This window comes from Melopsittacus undulatus, unplaced genomic scaffold, assembly GCF_012275295.1.
Source record: "Melopsittacus undulatus isolate bMelUnd1 unplaced genomic scaffold, bMelUnd1.mat.Z mat_scaffold_503_arrow_ctg1, whole genome shotgun sequence".
NCBI classification, from domain to species: Eukaryota; Metazoa; Chordata; class Aves; order Psittaciformes; family Psittaculidae; genus Melopsittacus; species Melopsittacus undulatus.
Genome location: NW_022994375.1, coordinates 17,736 through 41,672, shown reverse-complemented (window position 1 = coordinate 41,672; position 23,937 = coordinate 17,736). Strand labels below are relative to the sequence as shown.

At 47.8% G+C, this 23,937-nt stretch overlaps 1 protein-coding gene across 1 annotated transcript; it reads left to right on the top strand.

Annotated features, from left to right (window-relative positions):
- Nucleotides 1-16,901: 16,901 nt before the first annotated feature.
- On the top strand, nt 16,902-23,082 carry LOC115947196 (protein CIP2A homolog). Its single transcript, XM_034074072.1, has 8 exons — nt 16,902-17,036; nt 18,384-18,531; nt 19,070-19,182; nt 20,245-20,339; nt 20,954-21,050; nt 21,910-22,032; nt 22,183-22,327; nt 23,008-23,082. Exons 1-7 carry the CDS (start codon nt 16,935-16,937, stop codon nt 22,294-22,296), a joined length of 792 nt encoding a protein of 263 aa, XP_033929963.1. The 5' UTR covers nt 16,902-16,934; the 3' UTR covers nt 22,297-22,327; nt 23,008-23,082.
- The last annotated feature ends 855 nt before the right edge of the window (nt 23,083-23,937 follow it).

Sequence of the window (23,937 nt, the reverse complement as noted above, 5' to 3'; positions counted from 1 at the left end):
TATCTATGTTGAAGAGCTGGAGTAAATATGGCACAGAATGTTTGTGAATGTTTCCAGGCTCATACCTACTGTATGAGTTTATTAATACCTGAGTCCTCTACAGCCTGGTGTTATGTACTGGTAGTGGCTCTCAAAGGAAGATGCTCTGATGCAGACAGTACTTGAGTGTTGAGAGGTAACCATCTGCCCAAGACTTAGAGCCCAGGTATCTGTGTTCAGAGCTCCTTCAGTGTGGCTGCACAGCCTGTAGCAATGGTATGAATGCTCTCTGCTTGCAAGGAAAAGTTCTATCAGGTTTGCAGAAAACACTTCTTTAATGACCACTGAGTGCATTACAAAACAGAGCAGAAGAGAGGGTGTCTGCATGGACTGAAAAATGAGGGTCAGAAATGGTGGGGTTTACAGATCTAACGAAAAAATAAATCATTCAATTGTATAGTGCCTCTTCCAGCATGTGTTGTCACTGATATATTGGTACCTTGAATTGCTGAACCCTACTTGTGTAGTTAGGTGTACGTATCTGACAGCTTCAATCACGGTCTGATCAATGTTGATCTCTGCAGCCTATTAGTCAACTCTGCTAGATGCTAGTTCTAATTTTAACATCCTTTCCTGACTTTGAGGTCCAGGTTATTGATACAAACTTCATTTGGTGACTTAAGTAGGCACCGGTGGCTATGAACTACAGTACTGCTAAAAAACAGACCTAGCATCCCACCCCAAAAGGAACTTCAGCATATTTACCATGCAGAGGAGAATTACTGCTGCTTTCCTTTATAATTAGTGTACATGAGTAGTTATGATGTTAAAACTGTCCTGATGTCTAGCCATTCAATTCTACTCACTGGGGGGGATAATTTTCAGTAATGGTACATTTCTTCTGGGTTCCTAGTGCAGGTAGAAACAGTTTCCTTCTGCTTCAAAGACAAAGGTTTACTTCTAGGTTCTCAGGCAGGGTCTACATTGTGGTGTGTACAGATATGCCTTGCTTTACAGAACCTTTACCATGACAGAAGTATCTATGAATTAGAGAAGCCTCTAATTCTAATTAGAGGTTGATGTATGTGGGTGAGCAGTAATGATTTATATTCCCCTTGTTCCTCCTCTTGAGTCTGAAATATCCATGGTACCTTGTGCCAATTTTTCTTAAACACATTGCTCTTCAGCCCAAGACTGCCCTCTCTATTTACAGTTGCTGTACTGCATGTATGGTGCTTCTAACATATGTACTACCACCATGATATATTAAATTGCATGTTAAGAGCCCATTGCCTGTTCTGGGGCTATCTTTGGTTCATTGTCCCTTCAAAAAGGCAGCTGTGTGTGTTTGTCTGCTTATTTTGTACTGTGATATTATCACTTTTCTTGTTTTGCTTCTGAATCTAAACCACCCTAGTCTCCTAGAATTTCATATCTCTATGAATTTTTGTCTGAGTACTTTGCCCTTCTGTTGCTTGGCTCTACCAATTCCATCCTTAAAACCAGGCTTCCCTCAAATGTACAAGTATAATCCTCTATTGTGGAAGATAGTTTTGTTTCCAAAGATTAATACGTATTTGAATGCCAAGATGTTAACTTTGAATTCTTTGTATTAAACATTTAAACTTTGACCCTGATTCTGTCCAACTATGCAGGCTTTGTAGCTGTTAACATCTGTGTAGATCAACTATTTTCTTTCCTATCTTCTGCTTTTCCATGTTGAAATATGTTGCAACTGTTATATTTCATTGAAGTGTACGACATACCTAGGGCAGGTTCAAACCTGAGGGACTCTGAAGTGGCAAGTCTTGTATTATCAGTCTCCCAAGGCAGTTGCTAGCTGCAGTGTGTTTTGTCTATGGCTGGTTTGCAGTTCTTCCCATCTGACCAGTTCTAAAAGCCTTTATGCTAGAAATAGCAGAAAAAAAGACTTATTTTCTGCTTACAACATCGGAAAAGAGGAAAAGAACATTTACATCTGTGAGGTTTTTAGAAATTCCTCATACACTGTAGGTATAGTTCAAAGGATAATGTTGCCTAAATATTCTAACACAAATTTACATGAAGGATAAGAACTTTCTTCCAGACTGTATTTCCATCTGTCTGCACCCCTCAAACAAGATAGTAACAGTTACAGAAAAGTGAATGTATCTTTCTTACGTACATAATTGTTCAAGGAACGTTAATGGAACATCATAAGATGGCTGTTTAGAGGGAAAGAAAGGGGTAAACAAATTCTGAGAAATGATGTTTTCATTTTAATTCTCATTGTTTCATTTACTTACAATATCATACAGTGCACCAGAAGTACCACGAACATCTCTGGTGCAAGACAGGTGGTCAGAAACCACTGTCTGCTGAGGTACATGTTTTGAATGATCTGACAATGGTTGGGAACTGCACAACTCTGAGCCTGGGCTATTACCATGTATTTGTTCTTATGGGGGAGAGGAAGACACTGCTTGCTTTATCTTAACTTAAAAATAACATTATCTATGCTTTGAAGAAGCAAAATGTGTGTGCCTCCCCCTGTTCTTTGTGTCATTCTGACCTGAATGTTTTGTAGGGCTTTAAAAAATCATGTTGTTCTGGTATTTGCGTATCCTCTTTTGCAATGGATAGGTTTAACATGTTAACAGTTTTAAAATTTCCTTTTTTTGTGCTGATGTAATAAGGTGTTATATTACATGGCATGTTGAACATAGTATTTGGTGGGCTTGGTAGTCTCAGATGTTGCCTCTGTCTCTCTGCTTTTACTTCCCACCCACCTAATCTTCTGCTTATGATGAAAAGAAGTAAATGTAGTTTCTTAGCTTTTACAATGCCTGCCTGTCACAGTATTTAAATGCCTTGCCTCCCCCATTTTAGCCATTCCTAATTCACTGGAATAAAGTTTATTATATAACTAAAAGCTTGAATTAGATTAGAGCTTGTCAGCAGGTGATTTTCTACTTGCCATGTAATGATGGGCTGTTTTCTTAAGGATTCTTATGTGGTAGTGGTGCTTGAAGTTCAAAACCACCATGGCACATGGTGTGATGGAATTCTTGGTTTTGAGAGTCATTTGTATGAGTTTATAGCTAGAGTGCAGAAGTCCATTCTTGGGCTGAGAGCTGCTTTTTATAATGAATTTGTTGTTCAAAGAAGCTTTTATTCTTTCCCAATTTAATCATTATGCATATTTAATAGGTTTAGGTATGCAATAAATTACAGGTGTTACGCTTTCACTTTTTTGTTAATGCAAAAATTATGATATCATTTTTAAATTGAGCTTTGTAGGTCTCTAAACTGAACAGCTCCCTTCAGATGTTTGTAATTCAGGCTTGCATAAAACATGAAACCTATGTTCAGCCATATCATCTGAATCTGTGAATAATCTTTCGTACCTTTTGTGGTTGTTGACTAATATTTTGAGGTCATGATCCAACAAAACACTTATATACCCATAGCAGTTAATATTGCTGTTGAATAAAACACACGAGTACTTCAAGACTGGAGCCAGAAGAGCAGTTAAATGTGAGGATATTTTGTTTTCACTGTTTTCCTTCACTGGTATAATGAGATGATACATTGCCTTTAGTACATTTGTAAAACAAGTACAGCCATTTCAGATTCTGCTAGTTTATTATGCTCATCTGAACATGTGGTTCTTTAGAGTATGAAACGGAGCTGGCTTCCAGCTCTAGAGAAGGGTGAAGTTTGGACAAAATTTAAGGGGTTTCTGTAGGATATAGTGTGGGGTTGTTGTTTAATAGGAGCTGAGTAAAGGACATTAAATTTCGTGTGTTTCTTTGTGTGTTGAATGAGGTTGTTGGTTTGCTCTGAGATTGGATTTTCAGTTTGTATGCTAAGGATTTATAGAAGCACATTATATAAAGTCAAAGTAGGAAACTGGATAAAGCACAGCCCAACCCAATTAACCAATGTCACAGGGCCTGCAGGATTTTGGATTCGTACCAGTGATGATTTTGGACAAATGATTTAGTTTAGTCTCAATATACTTTTCTATAAAATGGGGTCAACATTATTTTCTTGCTCTGAAAGCATGGTGAGTCATAATTAACTGCTGGTTTGTAAAAGTTATGTGAATGTCTGCTGTGAAGTGGGTACAGTGTGGATGGCCCTGGTAGGACTGGAGCATTCTGAGATATAATGGCTTTCTGATTTCATGAGAAATTAGAGCTAGGGGTAAATACATCCTGCCAGTGCCACACTCTGGAAGATTTCAGTGTCTTGTCACTGAATCAACTTCATAATAATAAATATTTTATAAATATAAACAAATAATCTAGTTCTGTTACATTTGCACTATCTTTGCAAGACGCCTTTCTCAGTTAGTGCCAATCTGCAGATAACTTGTAGCTCAATCTGAAATACAGTGGTTAATGGCTCTAGGAGTTGGAGTTAAGGCGATGGACTGACCAAAGTGGTTTATAATCTGATTCGTCTTCAGCTTTCTGATGCTTTTTCTGAGCAATTTGACTTTAAGAATGATTCTTACCTATGTTTTTTTTTTGTTTTTTAATTTATTTCTGTGAAAAGTAAAGAAAGAAACGAAACATAATTTAGCTTTATTATGTGAACTTTTCTTCCTTACCTATATACACAGCTGGCTAATTGGCCACTCTGCACCTCCTTGGGGGCTCTCAAGGTGCAAGAGAAAAATGCCTATAGGCATTTTGGATGCAAACATACCTGCATTTATCTAATTTTCCTCACTAGAAAAATAATAGTGGAAGGGTTTGGTGAAAAGTTTTTGGTTGTAAAGGCCTTTGATAAATTCTATAATTGAGTTAGTCAAAAACTTCTTAGGGCTCCATCAAGTGTGCAAGAAGTGCTTTTGGTTAAACTTTGGGGAGTGAACTGATAAAAGATAAAACCCCTTAATCACAGTGAACATCTGGAATGCTGTTTTGTTTGGCACCTGCAAAATAACCAGCCACCATGAAAGGCTGCACAAAATGGCTGTCCATTAGCTCCCTCAGACACAGGTGGAGTGGAGGAACCCCCTGGGGTGTGTTATCAAACACTGTTAGGAAGGGAATAAACACACAGACAGATAAACACAAACAGTGAGGTTTGTGTTTCCTGTTACAAAGGCATAAACACACGAAAGGATAAACCCAAAGCCTGAGGTGTCTCTGCCCAGGGCAGCGCCCTCAGCCGGCACTGAGCCGCCATTAGCCTCTTTCAACAGGGAAGGCGGGAGGGGGGTGAGGCGGGAGGGGGGGTGAGGCGGGAGGGGGGGTGAGGCGGGAGGGGGGGTGAGGCGGGAGGGGGGTGAGGCGGGAGGGGGGGGGGACGACAGGAAAGGCAAGGCACCGGAGGAGACGCCCTGCCATTGGCTGGGTTCTTCGCGGGCTAGGAAAGCCAGCCTATCAGAGCGCTCGGCGGGAAGGTGCGGCTATAAATGAATGCAGCGGGAGAGGGTTACCTCAGAGCTCTGAGGGGAACAGAGGAGAGAGGAGGTGCGCGGAGCCCCCGCATTTGCCGTTAGTGCCTTAGACATTAATGGATGGGTGTGGTGGGAGGCAGAGGCTTTTACAAACTTAGGAGGGATGTATGAAGGACTTTTCCCACCACCATCCAAGTGGGAATGAGAAAGGAATTTTCATGCATAACTGAAGAGAAAGTGAGGGGAAAGGGGGGAGGTGTGCTGGCTTGAGGAGGGCAAAATGGTGAAAAAGAGAGCTGACATTGGAAAAAAAAAGGAAAGGTGCTGGCAGAGGGGAAAAAAGGAAGTTGGGAGGCCAATCTAGAGGGAAGGTGAAACATTACACTGCACTAATGTCTTGTTTGTGTATGGATATCAGATTATTACCTCAAATAATATATTTTACCTCAGAGTAGCTTTTAAAACATACTCATCTGAGAGAACCTGGTGTTGTCTTTCCAAAACAGAATGCAGCTGAACTTAAAGAAAAAGCAACATTGAGCAAGAAGAAGAACAGCGTCCGGCAGAAGAGGGGGCACAAGAAAGGCACCCTGGGCAAAGGGACCCCCTGTGGGCACAGGGGGAGGTCACGTAAGAGCATGATGGCACCTTTGGGGTGCCGTGAGGAATGTTGTGTGCTGGGCGACCTCCCTGTAAGCAGGGCTCAGGTCTTTGCTACTGTTGGTTTTGGCCTTTGGCCGTGTTGCTCCTTTGGCTGCCCGGAGAGCGTGGCAACCCTGTAAGGAGGGTGAGAGCCAGCGTCTCCGCACCCGAGGGGGAAATGGAGCTCTCTGGACCCCCAGGCCACCCTGTAAGCAGGGGAGGGCCATTTCCCTGCCCAACTTCTCTGCCCCTGCAGCTTTCTGCCTGCTGGTGGCCTACCCAGCGTGACCCCCTGTTGTCAGGGCGTGTCACAGCATTTGCCCCTTGGCCTGTTGAAGTTCTCTGGCTTCCACACAGGCCTGGGCATGGTCTGAGGCTTTCCTCTCTTGCTGGTGAGTAGGGTGAAACCCCAGACATTGGCTGCACAGAGACCGTCTCCCTTTTTGGGACGTTCTGTTTTGTGTGTCTTGTCCTTGTCAATCAATGTGTGTGAGTGGTGAGGGAGTGAGTGAGCTTATCCTTTAGGCCCCTGTTTTAATTGCTGCAGCTTAGCTTAAACCTCCCTGGAGGGAGAGCAGGGATCTGTGCAGTAACAGGGGGGTCCCCTCTAAGTCCATGAGCGGAGGGACGGTCTGGACTCGCCCCTTCTTTCCAAGGACGGTGCCAAGCCACTTAGTTGTGGTGCAGGCAATGCGACCTGCCTGTAGTCAGGACCTGGGTCTCTGCCTGCATGGCTGCCTGTCCTGCTGGTGACCTGCCAGCGTGACCCCCTGTTGTCAGGGTGTGTCGCAGTATTTTCCCCTTGGCGTGTTGAAGGTCTCCAGCTTCCACGCACAGTCCCAATCTGTGGAGCCCTTTGTTCCCTGGAGCAGCCCCAGCCTGCTTTAAGCAGGGCATGGGAGGTTGTTCTTAGCCAGCCCACAGGAACGAGCCCTCCCTCGCCCTTTAGAGGGTGCAGGTTGAGGAAATGCAGTGCCACAGGTTGCAGGCCCACCTTTGGCTGGGCTGACCTCCCCCTGGTTGGGGTCGAGGTTGTGCGCTGGGCTCCTGAAGGACTACGTGATGAAAATGATGATGATGATGATAATGATAATGACAATGATAATGATGATGATGATGATGATAATGATAATGACAATGATAATGACAATGATAATGATAATGGTAATGTTGATGTTGTGGTGCAGCCAGGAGGCCCGCCCGTAACTCGGACGCAGGTCGGAGCCTTGGGCTCCCTGGAGCTTATTTGGGAATGTCTGGCCCTAGTCTTTGAGAGGCTCGGGGCTGTATCCGCCAGTCCCCCGGCCTTTAGCTCTGAAGCTCCGGTACCTGGCTGTGGAGTCTCGTTCCTGTTGGTGCAGGGGGAAGGCCGAGCTCTGCGGCTCCCTGGGTGTCGTCCAGCCTGTAAGCAGGTCCTGGGTCTGGGAGCCTTTGTGCTCCCTCAGCTGGCAGCCTGTGTGGTGTGACCGCCCCGCTAGTGGGGTGAGGGTGAAGGTGCCCCTCAGTCGGAGAGGAGGAGCCTCCGAATGCCTTAAGGACCAGGGCCACCCTGTAAGTCAGGGCCCGGCCATGAGTCCTGGGCGCTTTACAGTGCAGGCCACGGCTCGGGCCCCCTGTGAGCAGGGGTGCGCAGCCTCTGTGGCCGTTGCTTTGCATGCCCAGCGGATTTGCCCAGGGTGCCCGCCTGCGAGCCCGGCTCTAGCCCCGGCCAGAACTCTGCGGCGCATCTGTGTGGTGAGCCAGGCTGAAATTGAGGGAGGGTGTGTGGGCGGGTGGGTGAGTGGGTGGGCTGGTGGTGCCTTGAGGAGCTCCCTCCAGGGCTATGGATCCACGTTTCCTTCAGGGAGAAGAGTTGGCCCTTCCCAGAGCTAATGACATTTTCCTTCCTTGGCAGAAGCTGTCAGAGAAGAGAGAAGAGGCTGCGTGTCAAGAGAAGAGAGAAGAGGCTGCGTGTCAAGAGAGAAGAGGCGGCGTGTCAAGAGAAGAGAGAAGAGGCGTCGTGTGGAACGGCGAGGAGCGGCGTGGGGCAGAAGAGGGGGCACGAGAAAGGCACCCTGGGCAAAGGGACCCCCTGTGGGCACAGGGGGAGGTCACGTAAGAGCATGATGGCACCTTTGGGGTGCCGTGAGGAATGTTGTGTGCTGGGCGACCTCCCTGTAAGCAGGGCTCAGGTCTTTGCTACTGTTGGTTTTGGCCTTTGGCCGTGTTGCTCCTTTAGCTGCCCGGAGAGCGTGGCAACCCTGTAAGGAGGGTGAGAGCCAGCGTCTCCGCACCCGAGGGGGAAATGGAGCTCTCTGGACCCCCAGGCCACCCTGTAAGCAGGGGAGGGCCATTTCCCTGCCCAACTTCTCTGCCCCAGCAGCTTTCTGCCTGCTGGTGGCCTACCCAGCGTGACCCCCTGTTGTCAGGGCGTGTCACAGCATTTGCCCCTTGGCCTGTTGAAGTTCTCTGGCTTCCACACAGGCCTGGGCATGGTCTGAGGCTTTCCTCTCTTGCTGGTGAGTAGGGTGAAACCCCAGACATTGGCTGCACAGAGACCGTCTCCCTTTTTGGGACGTTCTGTTTTGTGTGTCTTGTCCTTGTCAATCAATGTGTTTGAGTGGTGAGGGAGTGAGTGAGCTTATCCTTTAGGCCCCTGTTTTAATTGCTGCAGCTTAGCTTAAACCTCCCTGGAGGGAGAGCAGGGATCTGTGCAGTAACAGGGGGGTCCCCTCTAAGTCCATGAGCGGAGGGACGGTCTGGACTCGCCCCTTCTTTCCAAGGACGGTGCCAAGCCACTTAGTTGTGGTGCAGGCAATGCGACCTGCCTGTAGTCAGGACCTGGGTCTCTGCCTGCATGGCTGCCTGTCCTGCTGGTGACCTGCCAGCGTGACCCCCTGTTGTCAGGGTGTGTCGCAGTATTTTCCCCTTGGCGTGTTGAAGGTCTCCAGCTTCCACGCACAGTCCCAATCTGTGGAGCCCTTTGTTCCCTGGAGCAGCCCCAGCCTGCTTTAAGCAGGGCATGGGAGGTTGTTCTTAGCCAGCCCACAGGAACGAGCCCTCCCTCGCCCTTTAGAGGGTGCAGGTTGAGGAAATGCAGTGCCACAGGTTGCAGGCCCACCTTTGGCTGGGCTGACCTCCCCCTGGTTGGGGTCGAGGTTGTGCGCTGGGCTCCTGAAGGACAACGTGATGATGATGATGATGATGATGATGATGATGATAATGATAATGACAATGATAATGATGATGATGATGATGATAATGATAATGACAATGATAATGATGATGATGATGATGATAATGATAATGACAATGATAATGACAATGATAATGATAATGGTAATGTTGATGGTGTGGTGCAGCCAGGAGGCCCGCCCGTAACTCGGACGCAGGTCGGAGCCTTGGGCTCCCTGGAGCTTATTTGGGAATGTCTGGCCCTAGTCTTTGAGAGGCTCGGGGCTGTATCCGCCAGTCCCCCGGCCTTTAGCTCTGAAGCTGCGGTACCTGGCTGTGGAGTCTCGTTCCTGTTGGTGCAGGGGGAAGGCCGAGCTCTGCGGCTCCCTGGGTGTCGTCCAGCCTGTAAGCAGGTCCTGGGTCTGGGAGCCTTTGTGCTCCCTCAGCTGGCAGCCTGTGTGGTGTGACCGCCCCGCTAGTGGGGTGAGGGTGAAGGTGCCCCTCAGTCGGAGAGAAGGAGCCTCCGAATGCCTTAAGGACCAGGGCCACCCTGTAAGTCAGGGCCCGGCCATGAGTCCTGGGCGCTTTACAGTGCAGGCCACGGCTCGGGCCCCCTGTGAGCAGGGGTGCGCAGCCTCTGTGGCCGTTGCTTTGCATGCCCAGCGGATTTGCCCAGGGTGCCCGCCTGCGAGCCCGGCTCTAGCCCCGGCCAGAACTCTGCGGCGCATCTGTGCGGTGAGCCAGGCTGAAATTGAGGGAGGGTGTGCGGGCGGGTGGGTGAGTGGGTGGGCTGGTGGTGCCTTGAGGAGCTCCCTCCAGGGCTATGGATCCACGTTTCCTTCAGGGAGAAGAGTTGGCGCTTCCCAGAGCTAATGACATTTTCCTTCCTTGGCAGAAGCTGTCAGAGAAGAGAGAAGAGGCGGCGTGTCAAGAGAAGAGAGAAGAGGCTGCGTGTCAAGAGAGAAGAGGCGGCGTGTCAAGAGAGAAGAGGTGGCGTGTCAAGAGAAGAGAGAAGAGGCTTCGTGTGGAACGGCGAGGAGCGGCGTGGGGCAGAAGAGAGGGCACGAGAAAGGCACCCTGGGCAAAGGGACCCCCTGTGGGCACAGGGGGAGGTCACGTAAGAGCATGATGGCACCTTTGGGGTGCCGTGAGGAATGTTGTGTGCTGGGCGACCTCCCTGTAAGCAGGGCTCAGGTCTTTGCTACTGTTGGTTTTGGCCTTTGGCCGTGTTGCTCTTTTGGCTGCCCGGAGAGCGTGGCAACCCTGTAAGGAGGGTGAGAGCCAGCGTCTCCGCACCCGAGGGGGAAATGGAGCTCTCTGGACCCCCAGGCCACCCTGTAAGCAGGGGAGGGCCATTTCCCTGCCCAACTTCTCTGCCCCAGCAGCTTTCTGCCTGCTGGTGGCCTACCCAGCGTGACCCCCTGTTGTCAGGGCGTGTCACAGCATTTGCCCCTTGGCCTGTTGAAGTTCTCTGGCTTCCACACAGGCCTGGGCATGGTCTGAGGCTTTCCTCTCTTGCTGGTGAGTAGGGTGAAACCCCAGACATTGGCTGCACAGAGACCGTCTCCCTTTTTGGGACGTTCTGTTTTGTGTGTCTTGTCCTTGTCAATCAATGTGTTTGAGTGGTGAGGGAGTGAGTGAGCTTATCCTTTAGGCCCCTTTTTTAATTGCTGCAGCTTAGCTTAAACCTCCCTGGAGGGAGAGCAGGGATCTGTGCAGTAACAGGGGGGTCCCCTCTAAGTCCATGAGCGGAGGGACGGTCTGGACTCGCCCCTTCTTTCCAAGGACGGTGCCAAGCCACTTAGTTGTGGTGCAGGCAATGCGACCTGCCTGTAGTCAGGACCTGGGTCTCTGCCTGCATGGCTGCCTGTCCTGCTGGTGACCTGCCAGCGTGACCCCCTGTTGTCAGGGTGTGTCGCAGTATTTTCCCCTTGGCGTGTTGAAGGTCTCCAGCTTCCACGCACAGTCCCAATCTGTGGAGCCCTTTGTTCCCTGGAGCAGCCCCAGCCTGCTTTAAGCAGGGCATGGGAGGTTGTTCTTAGCCAGCCCACAGGAACGAGCCCTCCCTCGCCCTTTAGAGGGTGCAGGTTGAGGAAATGCAGTGCCACAGGTTGCAGGCCCACCTTTGGCTGGGCTGACCTCCCCCTGGTTGGGGTCGAGGTTGTGCGCTGGGCTCCTGAAGGACTACGTGATGAAAATGATGATGATGATGATAATGATAATGACAATGATAATGATGATAATGATGATGATAATGATAATGACAATGATAATGACAATGATAATGATAATGGTAATGGTAATGGTAATGTTGATGGTGTGGTGCAGCCAGGAGGCCCGCCCGTAACTCGGACGCAGGTCGGAGCCTTGGGCTCCCTGGAGCTTATTTGGGAATGTCTGGCCCTAGTCTTTGAGAGGCTCGGGGCTGTATCCGCCAGTCCCCCGGCCTTTAGCTCTGAAGCTCCGGTACCTGGCTGTGGAGTCTCGTTCCTGTTGGTGCAGGGGGAAGGCCGAGCTCTGCGGCTCCCTGGGTGTGGACCAGCCTGTAAGCAGGTCCTGGGTCTGGGAGCCTTTGTGCTCCCTCAGCTGGCAGCCTGTGTGGTGTGACCGCCCCGCTAGTGGGGTGAGGGTCAAGGTGCCCCTCAGTCAGAGAGAAGGAGCCTCCGAATGCCTTAAGGACCAGGGCCACCCTGTAAGTCAGGGCCCGGCCATGAGTCCTGGGCGCTTTACAGTGCAGGCCACGGCTCGGGCCCCCTGTGAGCAGGGGTGCGCAGCCTCTGTGGCCGTTGCTTTGCATGCCCAGCGGATTTGCCCAGGGTGCCCGCCTGCGAGCCCGGCTCTAGCCCCAGCCAGAACTCTGCGGCGCATCTGTGCGGTGAGCCCGGCTGAAAGTGTGGGTGGGCTGGTGGTGCCTTGAGGAGCTCCCTCCAGGGCTAGGGATCCACGTTTCCTTCAGGGAGAAGAGTTGGCGCTTCCCAGAGCTAATGATATTTTCCTTCCTTGGCAGAAGCTGTCAGAGAAGAGAGAAGAGGCGGCGTGTCAAGAGAAGAGAGAAGAGGTGGCGTGTCAAGAGAAGAGAGAAGAGGCTGCGTGTGGAACGGCGAGGAGCGGCGTGGGGCAGAAGAGGGGGCACGAGAAAGGCACCCTGGGCAAAGGGACCCCCTGTGGGCACAGGGGGAGGTCACGTAAGAGCATGATGGCACCTTTGGGGTGCCGTGAGGAATGTTGTGTGCTGGGCGACCTCCCTGTAAGCAGGGCTCAGGTCTTTGCTACTGTTGGTTTTGGCCTTTGGCCGTGTTGCTCCTTTGGCTGCCCGGAGTGCGTGGCAACCCTGTAAGGAGGGTGAGAGCCAGCGTCTCCGCACCCGAGGGGGAAATGGAGCTCTCTGGACCCCCAGGCCACCCTGTAAGCAGGGGAGGGCCATTTCCCTGTCCAACTTCTCTGCCCCAGCAGCTTTCTGCCTGCTGGTGGCCTACCCAGCGTGACCCCCTGTTGTCAGGGCGTGTCACAGCATTTGCCCCTTGGCGTGTTGAAGTTCTCTGGCTTCCACACAGGCCTGGGCATGGTCTGAGGCTTTCCTCTCTTGCTGGTGAGTAGGGTGAAACCCCAGACATTGGCTGCACAGAGACCGTCTCCCTTTTTGGGACGTTCTGTTTTGTGTGTCTTGTCCTTGTCAATCAATGTGTGTGAGTGGTGAGGGAGTGAGTGAGCTTATCCTTTAGGTCCCTGTTTTAATTGCTGCAGCTTAGCTTAAACCTCCCTGGAGGGAGAGCAGGGATCTGTGCAGTAACAGGGGGGTCCCCTCTAAGTCCATGAGCGGAGGGACGGTCTGGACTCGCCCCTTCTTTCCAAGGACGGTGCCAAGCCACTTAGTTGTGGTGCAGGCAATGCGACCTGCCTGTAGTCAGGACCTGGGTCTCTGCCTGCATGGCTGCCTGTCCTGCTGGTGACCTGCCAGCGTGACCCCCTGTTGTCAGGGTGTGTCGCAGTATTTTCCCCTTGGCGTGTTGAAGGTCTCCAGCTTCCACGCACAGTCCCAATCTGTGGAGCCCTTTGTTCCCTGGAGCAGCCCCAGCCTGCTTTAAGCAGGGCATGGGAGGCTGTTCTTAGCCAGCCCACAGGAACGAGCCCTCCCTCGCCCTTTAGACGGTGCAGGTTGAGGAAATGCAGTGCCACAGGTTGCAGGCCCACCTTTGGCTGGGCTGACCTCCCCCTGGTTGGGGTCGAGGTTGTGCGCTGGGCTCCTGAAGGACTACGTGATGAAAATGATGATGATGATAATGATAATGATAATGACAATGATAATGATGATGATGATGATAATGATAATGACAATGATAATGATAATGATAATGGTAATGTTGATGGTGTGGTGCAGCCAGGAGGCCCGCCCATAACTCGGACGCAGGTCGGAGCCTTGGGCTCCCTGGAGCTTATTTGGGAATGTCTGGCCCTAGTCTTTGAGAGGCTCGGGGCTGTATCCGCCAGTCCCCCGGCCTTTAGCTCTGAAGCTGCGGTACCTGGCTGTGGAGTCTCGTTCCTGTTGGTGCAGGGGGAAGGCCGAGCTCTGCGGCTCCCTGGGTGTGGACCAGCCTGTAAGCAGGTCCTGGGTCTGGGAGCCTTTGTGCTCCCTCAGCTGGCAGCCTGTGTGGTGTGACCGCCCCGCTAGTGGGGTGAGGGTCAAGGTGCCCCTCAGTCAGAGAGAAGGAGCCTCCGAATGCCTTAAGGACCAGGGCCACCCTGTAAGTCAGGGCCCGGCCATGAGTCCTGGGCGCTTTACAGTGCAGGCCACGGCTCGGGCCCCCTGTGAGCAGGGGTGCGCAGCCTCTGTGGCCATTGCTTTGCATGCCCAGCGGATTTGCCCAGGGTGCCCGCCTGCGAGCCCGGCTCTAGCCCCGGCCAGAACTCTGCGGCGCATCTGTGTGGTGAGCCAGGCTGAAATTGAGGGAGGGTGTGCGGGCGGGTGGGTGTGTGGGTGGGCTGGTGGTGCCTTGAGGAGCTCCCTCCAGGGCTAGGGATCCACGTTTCCTTCAGGGAGAAGAGTTGGCGCTTCCCAGAGCTAATGACATTTTCCTTCCTTGGCAGAAGCTGTCAGAGAAGAGAAAAGAGGCGGCGTGTGGAAAGGCGAGGAGCGGCGTGGAGCAGAAGAGGGGGCACGAGAAGGGCAAAGGGGCCCCCTGTGGGCACAGGGGGAGGTCACGTAAGAGCATGATGGCACCTTTGGGGTGCCGTGAGGAATGTTGTGTGCTGGGCGACCTCCCTGTAAGCAGGGCTCAGGTCTTTGCTACTGTTGGTTTTGGCCTTTGGCCGTGTTGCTCCTTTGGCTGCCTGGAGAGCGTGCAACCCTGTAAGGAGGGTGAGAGCCAGCGTCTCCGCACCCGAGGGAAATGGAGCTCTCTTGGAGCCCCAGGCCACCCTGTAAGCAGGGGAGGGCCATTTCCCTGCCCCTCTCCTGTGCCCCAGCAGCTTTCTGCCTGTTGGTGGCCTACCCAGCGTGACCCCCTGTTGTTAGTAATTTGAATATAAAAGCATAAAGTCAGAAATGGAAGATGGGATTAGCAATGTCACTTTTCTAAAGCAGTCTCATTACTTCTCATTTAAGTGGTTTGATTACTTTGTAGCTCATGTCCTGATTCTCCCCATTCCCTCACCATCTTTTCCTCTTTTGTTCTTACTCTTTGAGGTGATTTGTGATTTTAGCAAAGTGGAGGAGCAGCCAAGTGTCTTTTACGTTATGAAAGCTCAAGTTTTGTTAGTTGTTGTATTTACTCTTCCCAGCAATTCCAGGAATCGGGCTTTGTAGGGTGAATAACAAATAAAAGATCAGGTCATTTGTTTCCTACAAAAGAAGTTAATTCAAGCAAACAGAAGCTCTTTTTTGTTTTCCTGATGTATAACTTTTGTGTTTAAGTACAGTTCCCCAGCTCTGGAGTTGCCATTCATTGTAAGTAATAAAGCAAAGGTGACAAAAATCATCAGCTTTTTAGGGTTATTTATTTTTAGTTCTGCAAAGAACTTGAAACAATGAGTTATTTGTTGGGTCTCACTGCTGCTCGAAACCTCTCCATCATACAGCAAGTGTGGTGTGCTTAAGTAAGTTAAAAGATGGCGTGGCCTGCTTAGCTTAACTGGTTTTTACCACTTGAGGATCTGTTTTGATGAAATAGGAAAAGGCCAAACAGCATCATTCTTTAGAGAAAATACGTCAACAGGTAACTATTTGGAGAATGCATAATTACCTGTGAGTATTAAGCATGAAATACGCACATCTTAATTCAATTACAAGCAATGGCAGACTGAACAAAGAAGGGCTCACTGGTGTTTTGCAGTTAATATCACAGCCATCCCTTAGGATTTTTGAGAGGCTGGAGTCGGTGCTGCCAAGTTCATTGTGCATTTGGATTATTTGGATTTTTCTTTTTTTTAAATTGAGCTATTCATGATTAGTTTCTCATTTAGAGCCATGTGGCTCCATCGAATCACCCTGAAAGGTTAGTTATGAAACATTTATTTCATGGGTAGCACCAAAGGTGAATCAGGACAGCTTTAAATGGGAGGCTGACTAGATACTGACAAATATGATTACAACCAATATTTGGTTAAATAAAAACCCAAACTTGCAATTCATCCTTGACTAAAGATGTACGTATATTTCCATATATAAGCATTTGTGTGAGGGTGGAGCTGAAGCCTAAGAGGCTATGTGATAAAGAGAAACAACTTGCATTAATGGGGATGGAACATCTACTTTGACAATTGGGAACATTTATAAACTTTTATTGTGTTTACCCTATTTTGAAAACAACTATGAGAGTTACAAAGTGACAGCTGATTGTAGGTTTGAATTTATTTGCAAACTTACTTTACAAAATCAAGTAAATTACAGCTACTGTTTAAAGCTATTAACTACACTTATCACTGGCAGACTGCTTGTGGTTTAATTCAATGATGACAATATATTCCACCTTGGAAAAAAAAGAAGTGCTAATATATTCAAACTAAGGGTTATCCAAGGCTCTATCTTAGAGTACCTCTGTCAATTTGCAAATCAATCACATCTACGTTTCTGCCCACAAACAAGTGGTCCTTCCTCCTCCTGCGCTCCAGGCTAGTCCTCTTGAGGAGGCAGTTATCCCGCTGCCTGCCCGCTCCAACTGCAGTGCAAACTGCCTCGACCCACTCTGTTTGCCCACTCTGCTCCCTGGGCAGGTTTTTAACCCCTCAGGGCTGGGGCCGCTCCTCCTGGCTCCGGCCCCGGTGAGTCAGCTCCTCGGGTGAGCTGAGCTGAGCTCCTGGGCAAGTCCTGTGAGGACTTGAGGCTCCATCAGCGGCTCTTGTCGCTCTGAGGTGAGGCTCCCGGGCCCTGATCTCCCCCAGCTCCGGTGCTGCAGGTGCCCTCTCTCAAGGCACTCACCTCAGCAACTGACCGAGAGTTAACCAACGCCATCAACCAGTCTGAAGTGCTTCTAACGCGGACGAACGGGGCTGGATTGCAGCAGCACCGACATTTTACACGCCCGTCGGTCCGAGCCCATCGGTTTGGTTACCGGTACCGGACCCGTGAGGGTCCTCCCACCCTCCTCAAGCCCCGCCCACGCGCGGCTCCGCCCCCCGAGGCAAGATGGCGGCCGCGGTCCCCACCCGTCCTGCCCCGCGGGACCGGGGCCCCTCCCGTTCCGTGGGCGGTGCCATCAAGATGGCGGCGGCAGCGGGAGATCTGAGTTGTGTTCTCCGTTAGCGCTGCTTGGAGCGGGGCTGCGGCGCCATGGATGCCTCCGGCTGCATGAAGTCCCTGCTCCGGGCAGCCAGGCAGTATCGGGCTGCCCCGACGGCTGCCAGCGCGGCGCTGCTGCAGCGCAGCCTGGAGGTGAGGGGGAGCGGAGCGGGGGGTGCTGGTGCGGCCGGGAACATGGCGGTGGCCGTGCTGCCCGCCTGGGGTATGGGGCTGCGGGTCTGTGCTCGGGGCCCGGCCTCGGCTGTCTCCGTCTCGCCGTCACCGGCTGGGGGAGGCCGTCGGACTGAGGAGACGTTTCAGTGTTGAGCAGTGTTTCTGGACCAGTGCTGTGCTCTTCTTTACACCGTTGTGGGGTGGGTTTGCGTCAGTGTGCTTGCATGGGCATCAGCTGAGCGTGTAACGGGCCTTAGGAGTGACTTGCCTCCTCCTCCATCCCCTGTTTCTGACCCTCGAGGATCATTCATTTTCACCCCTTGTATCTGGGGTTTGCTGGTTTAATGGAACGTGTAATCAGAAGTGTTTGTTGCTCAGGGGAGGCCTGTCCGTCTGCCAGACCTCCAGGCAGAGCCTTGCATGCAGCCTTGCGGTGGGCACGCTCGATATGGTGAGAGACAGGCACACGGAGTTGCTTGATCTGCAAGGGACCTTTGTCAAATACAGATTGGTTTTCTAATTGCTAAAGCCCTAATGAACGAGTTAGTGTTCAGCCAAGATTTATTCTTTGTATCCGTTTAAGAGATAAATCCATGGGATATGCAAGAACAATATTATGCTGCTCTGACAGGAAAGGGTAATTGCTTTCTGCCTGTACTGATGTGCAGGTATATAATTTTCAGCATCTTCTATAGGCTTCCTTGAACTCCCATTATTTCATCTCGAGCACAGGGTGGTCCCAAAGCAGCACTGCCTCTTGCTGCTGATCCTTCCTGCAGAGCAGCACCTTTGGGTTCCTGTCCGCATCGTTAGAAAGCAGGCTGCTGGGCTGCGCTGAGGGCTGCTTACAAAACGTCTGCAATCTGTTTGGTTGTTCTTTCACAATAAATAATCCTTGTGTTCTGTCGATGATAAAGCACAAGTAGGAAGAATAACCTGGTATTAATTCTGTTGAATGTGAGCAGAAATACAGGTGTTGCTCTGCTACAGCTGTGAGATTAGAAAGGATGCTGTTACTGTGAATGCTGTAAGCAAGCAAACCAAAGAAGCCCCAATGTGTTATGAATGATCACAATGAAAACTTGCTGTTTTCCAAAAGTACAGAGAGCACATCCACAACAATGAAAGAGGGCTGTTTTTTTTCAGGCTTCTTCCCTCCTTCCCCTCTCCCACAAATGTAAGTGCAAATGTTCCGTTAGAGTACATTTACATTCTGAGCCTGGCAAATAGGGCAAAGTGTATTTAATACAGCTGTGTTTTGGCTTCTGTGTTAAATACTTTGCTGCAGTTGAGTAATGAAGGTTGGCTTTCTCCTTTCCTTTCCAGGTTATCTCTGGACTGAAGCTTACACGATTGTTTGCTTCAAATCAGATTCTGCCAAGTGAATGTCTCAGTTGCCTAGTAGAACTCCTTGAGGATGCTTATGTAAGCCCATCTCTAACCTTGTCTGTGGTTACGTTGCTGTCACAGCTAGGTAAGGTTTGCATCTAAACTTTTAATCTTTGATCTGGGAAAGGAAAGATGAGATGGGTGCTGATTCTGTGGTGTAGGTGATGAACCTGGACAAAGTCTAAGGTGTGAAAGATGAAGTGGTTTTCATTTTAGTGGAGTGCTTGGCTGAGCCGCATGAATGTGTGCACAAGGCCAGATAAGATGATATATGGCCATGAGAAGCAGATTTGAAGTCAGCACTGAAACAACAATGATGCTTAAATACTCCCTTTTTCTTTTAAATGAAGTGACAAAACCTGCCCAGGGGGATGCAGAGATGGAGAGAAGCCCTATTACATCAACAGCTGTCATCTCTTTAGTTTCCCTCTCTCATTGGAGTGTTTGCTGGGCTGCAGTTTGGGCTCTCCAATGGCCTGGGCCTGTATGCATCAAGTTTCCCAACTACAAAATAGGTTCTGCTGCCTCTTGCTTGTTTCTGCTTAGACTGGTAGCCAATGCACCAGTTGCTTTTGCTGTTAGATAGGTGATTTGTGTTGGTTTTAATAATTCTTAAATTCCAGCTGTAGACAATGAGACCAGAGAAACTCTTCAAGACACCTACAATCTGACCAGCGTGCTGGCACGAGTGGTTCATCGAAGTTCCACTAATCTTAGCGACCCAGTCTTATTACAGGTAACAAGAACTAATGCTTAATTATAATTGACTATAATTATGTGGTGTGCATTATACTGTATGCATATTATAACTCTTCCAAAGTGCTGTCTGTGATAATGTGTTGAGGGAGAGTTAATCTTAGCTGTGTGTTTTATTTGTTGTATGAGGCTAGTATAACAGGATTATAAGACTGCATAGATTTCCTTGTATTCAGTCTTTAATCCTGCTTGTGTTTCTCACCTGCTTAAATTTAAAGAAAACCAAAACCCAACCAACAAACCACAAAGAACAACCAACTAAAGAAAAGCTACCCCATATTTTGAATTACTTCAAGAAATCACTGCTTGAGGGCTTGGAAGGTTACTTTCAGTTGAGGTATTTAGTTATTTCTCCTAATGTTTGTAACAAAGGCATGGACACTGATCATCTTTGTCATGTCATTGTGAAGGCATGAAAGAAGCTGTTCAAGGCCAGGTTGGATGGGGCTTTGAGCAGACAGATCTAGTTGAGGGTGTCCCTGCCTGTGGCAGGGGGTTAGAACTGGATGAACTTTTAGGTCCCTTCCAACCCAAGTCAATCTATGATTCTCCATTAACTTCATATGAATGCAGTTGTGGGCTGAAAGAATGCTGAAGGGAGGACTTTACTACCACTGGATCTGTTTGCAGTCTACAGCAAACCTGTTTTCCTGTAAACATACTCTCTGTTAGAGGTTTCAAGGTACTTGTTGGATTTTGGTGGCACTTGTAGATCTTCCAATAGGGAAAAGCCCCTTTCTCACTGACAGAATGGAGAATTTGCTAATGAGGCAATGGGGAGAACTGAATGGACTTAAGGTAACTTCTCTGTCAAAATAAAATCATATTTATCTGTTTGGGCTTTTACTGAGTGGATCAGCGTGGTAGGACATTACTCATTGTGCTTGCAGTAGTTTATGTAATTGTTATGTTAACATTAGAGAGTCTGAAAATCAGTTTAGTGGTGGTGTCTTGTTCTTTTGGTTTCAGCTTTGTAACTTGTAGCATTCTTCAGTGATATGCTATAGAAAAGACATATGCAAGTATCTTTTTGTTTCCTCAGAGTATTCAGTTGCTGCAGAAGCTAACCTACAATGTTCCTGTCTTTTCCGCTGGTGCCAACATCGATGAACTGATTTCATTCCTAATGCAGCATGTGTAAGTGTGTACTTGGTTGTCTTTTCTTCTGGGAAGTAGCTACGTTTCCAAACTCTCCGAAGGCCAGTAGCATATTGCACTAAGCTGGGCTCCAGGAGAAGCTGTGGCATTTTTGTTCTGAATTCTTTGAAACCCATGCTGTTACAGATTGCCATCTGCAGTGATTGTGGAACTTTGGGTGACTGGATATTCATTTGCCTTGTAGCCCATCCCACGCCTTTAGGAGCAGGGAGCTGACAAAGAGAAAAGCCAAAAGAAAATTCCTGCCTGTCATTAGGAGTGAACTTGTTAGATGAATACAAATGTTGTGCACATGTACTCATGAAAGGTCTAATGACTATTAAGCATGTGCAATAAATTATCTTTGCTAGCATTGATCTCTGGTACTGAGGTTTGGGGTATTTTCAGAGGTATTCCATTAAAAACTGCTCACACTGTGGTGACTGCAGTTAGAATTTTGCTTTGCTTGGTGGGACGGTATCTAATTAAAAAAACCAAACAAAAACCCAAACATCCTCCATACCCTCTGCCCCTCCTGCTCCAACTTCTTGTAATTAAATTCTGGATGCTTTAATAAATACATGTTTTCTTTTTTAAACTCCTGGACTTTGAAGTCAACACACTGAAGATGAGTTAACAATGCCCTGTTTGGGCCTCCTGGCAAATCTCTGTCGTCACAACTCGTCTGTTCAAACTCGGATCAAATCTTTGGTGAGAGTTTTGCTTTTGTGGTGTGATCGTCTGGCTTGAGTGCAACAGACTTGACTCTGGGAATTACCTTTGTATTTCTTAGGCACCCTTTTTTTGTGGCAGTAATAACCCTGGCCTGCTTGTTCTGCAGTGCTGGTGTTTGTGTCTCACATGTTTGAGGGAATAACCAGTAGCTCAGAAAACTGGGTGCTTTTTCTTTCTCCCCATTGCTGTGTTACAGCACTAGTCTGTGTTATGCATTTGGTGTCTGCAACTGTTCTCTGTGAATGAAAGCTGAATTTAAAATTCAAGCATTCTTCCTTAGAAGAAATAAATGTTGTTAACATAGAAAGACTGTGCTTGGATTTTATTTTTCCATAAGCTGGGTTGGTAATTTTGGCCAAGAAAGGGATTTGCCTTTTAAAAGACATGAAAACACCACTGATCTTGATAAGCAGAGATAATGAGTACTGTTCTCTGAGCAGAGAAGGGACAGGGCTCAGTTTGCAGTGGTGATTTGCTATTGGAGATTTCAGTACAACTGCTTAATTACAGTAAAATTAAATTAAAATAATGATGGAATTTCTTCCTTGGATGGTTTTGTTGTTTTGCTTGGGCTTGGTTTTTGTTTGTTTTTTTGTATGTTTGCTTATTTTCATTATGAAAGTTCAAAAGATAATTTAGTCCTTGACATCAACACCAGTATTGTGCAGTATAAAACTAACATGCATTTCCTAGAGAATTGTTATGGTTCTCGTATGTTTTTTGTATTGTTCATTATTTGTATGGCTTATTTTTAAGTATGTGCAGTCTGTGAGTTTGGTATTTTTATAGAACAGAATTAAGTTTGTAATGCCTGTGTTTCTCCTTCTTGCTTTAGAATCATGTGAAGAATTTCTATCGCACCTTAATAGGCTTCCTAGCCCATAGTAGTTTGACTATGGTTGTGTTTGCACTTTCCCTGTTGTCAAGCCTTACTTTAAATGAAGAAGTAGGAGAAAAAGTAAGTAATGCTTTGAATCTGTTATATTCTTAATTTGTAGATAAAGGTAATGCTCACACTGGCCAAATAAGCTTCTAATTCCAGCTAGTTTTACTAAAAGCCTAGGCAAAGTAAGTACATACCTGTAGATAACTTTCTTCTTCCTTTCAGCTCTTCCATGCTCGAAATATCCATCAGACGGTTCAGTTAATATTCAATATTGTTGTAAATGGAGATGGTACCCTAACAAGAAAATATCTGTTGACCTATTCATGGATCTTCTGAAGAACCCCAAAGTTGCCGATTATCTTAGCAGGTATGGCTTCACTTCCTTAAAGTACAAGGTATTTCTCCTAAGCTCTTGATCAGTTTCTTTGTGCTATTTGTATTTTGAACCAAACCCTGGAAAAAAAGTCCCTAGAAGCTTTTTGAATGTTACTGGTTGATAATAACGGCTGTATATGAAACTGAAGGATTCTTGTGTTACTGGTTTCACATGCATGTGTCAATGAATGTGGTTTTTTATTACCCCTTAAGGAGTATTTAATAGTGTGGTCAGTAATTTGTCTGGACAGTATTGGTGGTCAGACATCTTGGTGAGGAGCTATTTTGCCTGTTGCAGGTCTATATTGTCTCAAAGTTGAATAGTATGGTTGAAGCTGTAAGAATTTTACTGAAGGGTGTTAAAGCTGTAGAGAGCTTGACTAGTTTTGCAAATTGAGCTAGCAGATTTCAGTGGCTGAATTTTGATCTAAATGTGATAGTAAAAATATCTGGAAAATCTTGGCTTATTTTAGGGAATTTTCTTTCTTTCTTAGGATATTTTTAAAGCTATGTTTATTTTAAGTAGAAGTTACATTATCAAAACTGTCACTGTAGTTGAAGTGTTCAGGAGTGAGGAGAGGAGCAGGGCACTTGCATTCGTCACTTGGTACAAATGTCTGGGGGTAACAAAGCTCCCTTTAATTTTTCTTTCCTCCTTTGTGCATGCTGTAGGTACGAGCACTTTACCTCATGCCTTGGTCAAGTATTAGATCTTCTTCATGGAAGGGATCCCAATTCATCATCTAAGGTATTTATACTTTTCCAATTTAAGGCTAAGAGGGTGCAACTCCGAATAGAGTTCTACTTCTGCCTACATAAGTAGGCTCCTTGTGTACAAGGATTGATAATGAAATATATTGACTTTGGGATTCCTAAATGACCTATAGTATACACCAGATTTCTATACTCTAGTTATTCTCAAGGCTGTCAGGTTGGATTTGTAGCCAGATTGTGTCTGCTTTCAGTTAGCAGACCTAAAGGCAAAAAGGCAACTTGAACACCTTTTGTGCTTTGGCTGTTAGGAAATTTTGGGATCTACCAGAAGTGCAGTGTGTACCTTACTTCACCTGCTAAAGCTTGAATTAATACTGCTAGGACTCTGATCAGGGAACAGTGATGCTCACTTCCAAGACTTATTCATACATTCTCTCATATTAGTTGAACAAATTGATGCCACATTTGATTAAGCAGTTAACTGTTGTATTCAACTTTGACTCACTATCACTTTCCATAAATGAAATATTGGCTATCGGTTGCTAAAGACTAAAATATTAAACATTGTGAAAATATTTGGGCTAAATACATCTGTGAAACAACTCTGAAGCTTTTTCTAGGAATGTGTTTCACATCCTAATAAATACTAAATGCTAGGGTTTCTATATATGTGATTTTGTTGTTGATTTAGCAAGACATTGACAAGGAGCCTTCCAGGATGCTTTCCTCTTCCTCCCCAAGTATGCACATGTGCATCTGTTCATGGCTTAGAGTATTTCCCCTTCCCCAGTTTTCTTCATTCTGAGTGTGTATGCATTTCTACTGCTTACTGGATAGTAATTGTCTCTGAATGTTCACAGCACCTTATGTTCTTACTGATGAGGCCAT

Excerpts from the sequence above, each read along its gene's own strand:
- LOC115947196 (XM_034074072.1), top strand. The coding sequence starts at position 16,935 with ATGGATGCCTCCGGCTGCATGAAGTCCCTGCTCCGGGCAGCCAGGCAG. Across the intron at positions 17,037-18,383 it reads TGCTGCAGCGCAGCCTGGAG|GTTATCTCTGGACTGAAGCT; the intron begins GTGAGGGGGAGC and ends TTTCCTTTCCAG. Across the intron at positions 22,033-22,182 it reads ATGAAGAAGTAGGAGAAAAA|CTCTTCCATGCTCGAAATAT; the intron begins GTAAGTAATGCT and ends TCTTCCTTTCAG.